General features: G+C 29.1%; 1 protein-coding gene across 1 annotated transcript; it reads left to right on the forward strand.

Moving 5' to 3' along the window:
* Nucleotides 1,815-3,730, forward strand: LOC104725717 (cytosolic Fe-S cluster assembly factor NBP35). Its single transcript, XM_010444430.2, has 3 exons — nt 1,815-1,976; nt 2,093-2,194; nt 2,641-3,730. Exons 1-3 carry the CDS (start codon nt 1,940-1,942, stop codon nt 3,552-3,554), a joined length of 1,053 nt encoding a protein of 350 aa, XP_010442732.1. The 5' UTR covers nt 1,815-1,939; the 3' UTR covers nt 3,555-3,730.

Below are 6,411 nucleotides of genomic sequence, written 5' to 3' on the forward strand. Positions count from 1 at the left end.
AATAAAATAAAAAATGTTGACAAATTATTCCTGATAAAATAGAAGATGGGACGGTTTGTAATATATTCAAAATCTCCATAGACTTATCTATTTCAAATATCATGACTAATTATAGCGGGTATAATGTAGAAAAATTTATACATTACTCATGTGGTTTCTTGGAGTGAGTTTTCTACGGGCCAAAAAATATTAAATTCGTTACTGGACAAACATATCGAGATGGGTTTCACAAGTGTTTTGAAAACACTTTAGGTCATTCGATCAAAAAATTTAATTTTTAGCACTTTTCCAGTTTGATAGTTTACGGGTTTAATAATAATTAATCTAATTGATCACTAACTCGGTTCTTATTTGATCATGATCCACCATCACGTCAATCCAAATTTCTTCATGCAACCGCTATTACTTCAACCTAACATTCACAAAATGAATACTCCCTCTGTTTCATATTAAGTGTCATTTTAGGATTTCTCACACATATTAAGAAAATTATTAAATTTTATATTTTATCCCTTATTAATTAATTATAAAATTTTTTCTATTGGTTAATGCATTAAATTAGTAGGGATAAAATTGGAAAATTTACCAAACATCTACATTGGAAATACAAAGTGACACTTATTTTGAAACAAAATTTCCAGCCTAAAATGACACTTAATATGAAACAGAGAAAGTATAAACAAAAGATCTTAGTTTCCGTAATAAATGTTATACCCTCTAATTATATGTTACCTATCGAAAAGCAGTACTCTCAACTATGGAGTATGAAACTATTTTTACAATTGTTTTACATATAGATTGATTTGTCATATATTACTTTCAAATATATTATTTTACTACATTTTACAAACTAAAACAAACTAACATTTTTAAAATAATTTTAAACTATATACAAACTTAGTTTATGAAATCTAACCCCGCACGTACGTGCGGGTCTGAATCTAGTTATATAATAAGATTTGTGATGTGATTTTTGAATACATATGTTAAAGAGTCATGTGGTCATAGTGTAGTACAACTTAAGTTTAATAAAAGGTACCAAAATGTCAAGTTGTATTGTTTGGGATATATTTAAATACAATAATCAACTTTGATTACACTATACATTCTACTGGTAATCATTACAAGAACAAAAATAAAATGAATTAAACTAAAGAAAAATGTAAAATGGAATAAATAGTTCTTGAGAAGTAAAAAGAAAAGATGCAGAGAAGAAACAAAATAATAAATGGTAACCAAACAATAACAAAATCTTTAAAAATATATTAAATATTATATAAATCAAATTTCAATGGAAATACTAATACTACGTACTTTTAATGTATATATAATGAAGTTTACATTTGATTTTAGAATACAATTTGTGAATTAAATTTTATATATTTAAATTTAAATATTAATAATTAATATTAGCTTACAATAAATATTTTAAGAGTAACTTAAATTTTTTTTTTTTTTTTGTTTACAAAAGAAACATCTCTTAAATTTATTTTACTATTCATACAATTTTCCAAATAAAACCTTAAGATTAATTTAACATGAAATTCATATCAAATATATTTTTCTGGGAATATAATGTGAAAATATGAAAATTATTATATTATAAGACTGAAATATTATTAATAAACATAATTTTTTTAGTTTAAAATAAAAATGTATTTGAATATTTTTTCCTTTTTTGGTTCCATTTGTTCATTTCTATGTGTTTTCTGACATTTTATCAATATATGAATTGGTCATAAGGCCCATGGGGGTCCAATGGGCTTTGTATCAATCAAATTGTACCGACCAAATCGATCATATGACGCGTCTTCGTCTTCTTCTTCGTCTTTCGACTTCTCTCAACCATCGCCGCCCTTAAGCAGAGAAGAGTTTCACATATAAACGAAAAATTCCCTTCGAGTTCGAGGAACCAATTAAGAAACCACAAGTCGACAACATGGAGAACGGAGATATTCCAGAGGACGCCAACGAGCGTAAGCAAAATCAATCATTTTTCAAATTTTCTTGTAGCTTCATGTGTTCTTCTTTCTGGGGTTAACCTAATTTGGGTTCTTGTTTGTTTGTTTGGTTGGTTGGTGGTGAATAATAGATTGCCCAGGTCCTCAATCTGAAACTGCTGGAAAGTCAGATTCTTGTGCAGGTTGCCCTAATCAGGAAGCTTGTGCCACTGCTCCCAAGGGACCTGACCCAGGTTCGATTCTCACTTGAGTCTCTCTTTTGTTTGAGTCATAGTTAGGATTCATCTCACTAGTTTCTCTTTTTATTGTTGAAATTTCTGGTTTTGATGATTCCTCTAGTTTCTTCTTAGCCAAATTGAGATGGGTTTTGTGTCGATGTGTTGTATGAACTTGTATCTTCTTACATCATATATGCTCGATTGCTTCAGGATCTGTTTGTTATTTGGAAGGTTCATAATAGATTTGGAACTGTAGAATAGCTCTGTTTGAAGTTGCTTCCTTTTACTGGCTCTATTTACTGACTCCATATTGTTATGTTGAGAGTGTAACACCATGTGATGATTGTAATGCTAATGTTGATTTAAGCTCCATATTTGTATGTGTTTGAGTTGGAGATTCACTTGGTTACTAATTGAAGTTACGCGGGGATATCTGGGCTGACGTTTTTTAATTTCTGTAGATTTGGTTGCCATAGCTGAGAGAATGAGCACTGTTAAGCACAAGATTCTGGTTTTGTCTGGCAAAGGTGGAGTTGGTAAGAGCACTTTCTCAGCTCAGCTCTCGTTTGCCCTGGCGGGTATGGACCATCAAGTAGGTCTGATGGACATTGATATATGTGGTCCAAGCATTCCAAAAATGTTAGGTCTTGAAGGGCAAGAGATTCACCAGAGTAACCTTGGTTGGTCCCCGGTTTATGTGGAAGACAACCTTGGTGTCATGTCCATAGGTTTCATGCTCCCTAACTCTGATGAGGCTGTGATCTGGAGAGGCCCACGCAAGAACAGCCTTATCAAACAGTTCTTAAAAGACGTCTACTGGGGAGAAATTGATTACCTCGTGGTTGATGCCCCACCAGGAACCTCAGATGAACACATCTCCATCGTCCAGTACCTTCTACCCTCGGGTATTGATGGTGCCATCATTGTCACGACACCTCAGGAAGTCTCTTTGATTGATGTCAGGAAAGAAGTGAGCTTTTGCAAGAAAGTTGGAGTCCCTGTGCTAGGAGTCGTAGAGAATATGAGTGGTTTGTCTCAACCGTTAAAGGATGTCAAATTCATGAAGCTGCTGACAGAAACTGGCTCATCCAGTGACGTAACCCAAGACGTAATCTCTTGCCTAAGAGAACATGCACCAGAGCTTCTCAACATCGTGGCTTGCAGCGAAGTGTTTGACAGCAGCGGAGGAGGTGCAGAGAGAATGTGTCGGGAAATGGGAATACCATTTCTTGGGAAAGTTCCTTTGGATCCACAGCTTTGCAAAGCAGCTGAACAAGGTAAGTCATGCTTTGAGGATAACAAGTGTTCTGTTAGCGCACCCGCGCTTAAAAGCATCATAGAGAAAGTTGTTCCTTCAACAGTGATGACCGAGTGAAGTAGAAGAACAAGAACACTTTGGTCAGTTCTGTGAACAGACAATGCTTTATCTTTTCTTTTCGGGTTTGTGGTTAAGTTATAGGCTGTTTGTGTAAGTTACAGGCATTGTTTCACATGTCGACTAAGATATTTATAATGAGGTTGAACCCATAAAGTCTTGTTCAGTTTAGATGATTGAAATTGATCCAAAATTAAACCAAATATTAAGTTAGTTTATAACAAGGTTGAATGTAAATATAACTGAAAAAAGTAGATATATCTTATATGTATCCGAAAGCGAATGTAAATCTAAATTATATGATCTTCATCGTCTCTCGTAAATATGGAACCATAAGATAAAATTTGGTCCCAAAAGAGTTCATAAATCTAAAGCACCTTCAACCACAGCACCAAATTTGGTATTTTAATCACATTAATTTTGTGACAAAATGTTCAATTTTTCCTCTTTTTAGGGTCCGAATGGTAACCGTGGTTTTAATAGTGCGGGACAAAAAATCTGCTAGTGCGGTACGGTTCAACTGTGCTGTGTACGGGACAAATGTATTTGCGGGAAAAGTGCGGTTATTCTAAAATAAGCGGTACAAAATAATGTTTGATTGGTGAAAAAAATAACTGCCGGTTCACAATAATATTATATATATGAATAGATTTTTGTTGTTATTAAAATAATTATATGAATAAACTAGTAAATTAATTATTATTTATTTTGTTATTCATAATTTATTAAATTTAGAAACAAATTTTTATAACATGTTTTAACAAATTCAATATACCAAAATATCACATGTTACTTCAATATTTATCCAATAATAGTGAAATTAAAATATTATATTATTTTAATATTATCCTACTATATTAATTGGGAAGTACAAATATAAAACTAACCTTAAAATGTGTAAAAAATTACATTCAATTACCATTAAAAAAATTTCATTAAGATTAATTAATTAAAAATAGAAAAACGAGGAGAGATCAAAAATAAAATAAAATCAAGAAAAGTTAGAAAATATATTCAAATCAAAACTACTTTGTACTTGAAAAAAGAATAAAAAAATAAAAATTAACAGCTAATATTTTTAAAAAATATAGATAATTATTAGTTAAAAATTATTTTCTCTCTCTAATAAAACTATGGACGGAAATTACTACATATTTTTTAAAAAAATATAAACCAATTAGAATTTCCGAAACTAGGATTTTATATCCAAGTAGACAATAAAATTATTTTTAATAACTAAATTTCAAAGATTTTATTAAGATTTCAAATTATGATTCTCCTATCATATTTCTTTTATTTTATTTATAATTTTTTTGGAATTTTCATATAATACTTATGATTAATAAATATGCATAATTTTTTCTGCATATTTTGTTATTTGAATTTTTTAAATTGAAGATATATTGCTCTTTTTAAATGTAAAAGATATATATATATATATATATTACTTAATCTATAAAAAAAAATGTTTGTTTTAATTTCCACATTGGCGGGTTGGTAAAACTAAATTTATATAGTTGATAAATTAATAAATTTCTTTTCTCACAATTATAATGTTAAAGTTACTACTTCATATTTCACAAATATTGATGCAAATACAACAAACAAACAATATAAAACTGTAATATACATCAAAAATAAAATAATATAATATTTTAAAATAAATGATATTAAAAAAGACAGATATAGATTTATAAAACAATTAAAAATAAATATTATCTCAAACAAAATAGTTTTTCTAAAGATATATAACAATAATTTTTATTATTATAATATAAATTTAATTGGGAAGTACAAATATAAAACTAACCTTAAAATATGTAAAAAATTACATTCAATTGCCATAGAAATTTTTTATTACGATTAAATAAATAAATATAATTAATTAAAAATAAAAAAACAAGGGGAGATCAAAAATAAAATAAAATCTAGAAAAGTTAGAAAATATATTCAAATCAAAACTAATTTGTACTTGAAAAAAGAATAAAAAATAAAAATTAACAGCTAAATATTTTTAAAAATATAGATAATTATTAGTTTTTTTTTATCGTCTGGATTTATTATTGATTGCAGGTTATTGAGAACTATTACATATTATTCTACCCTCCTTCTCTATGCTCACCTTCCTTCAGTTATATGTAGAACCATGGCAAACAGCAATAATTGTACATTAGTACTGGAGATCATCTGTAAATTTGCCTCATTTAATCTGCACAATTAATAAATCGCATTATCTGGGGCTCGAACCCCAGACCTCCTGGTGTAGAAGCATTAATGAACCCTAGGCCAACCACTGAGCCAAGGGGGCTTCCACGATAATTATTAGTTAAAAAATTATTTTCTCTCTCTAATAAAACCTTGGACGAAAATTACTACATATTTTTAAAAAAAAATATAAACCAATTAGAATTTCCAAAACTAGGATTTTATATCCAAGTAGACAATAAAATTATTTTTAATAACTAAATTTCAAAGATTTTATTAAGATTTTATTAAGATTTCAAATTATGATTCTCTTATCATATTTCTTTTATTTTATTTATAATTTTTTTGGAATTTTCATATAATACTTATGATTAATAAATGGGTGAGTTACTAGAATATTGCATAAAAGCTTCCTTATTACAAAAGTAACATACAATTGTTTGTTATTACTAGACTAACCCATTGTACCTATACTACCCCTGAAATTAGTGTTGGAAAAAAACGTAATTACCACTAATGCCATTAGAAAAAAAAAACATTGGAAGTTGGGACTAAGTCTACCGATCCTTTGATGGTAGATTTATACACGTGGACTGATTAAAGGTGTACGTCAGATATTTTTGGTACACTTAGTTGTAGTCTTGGTACACTT

The sequence above is a fragment of the Camelina sativa genome, chromosome 2 (assembly GCF_000633955.1).
Source record: "Camelina sativa cultivar DH55 chromosome 2, Cs, whole genome shotgun sequence".
Taxonomy (NCBI): Eukaryota; Viridiplantae; Streptophyta; class Magnoliopsida; order Brassicales; family Brassicaceae; genus Camelina; species Camelina sativa.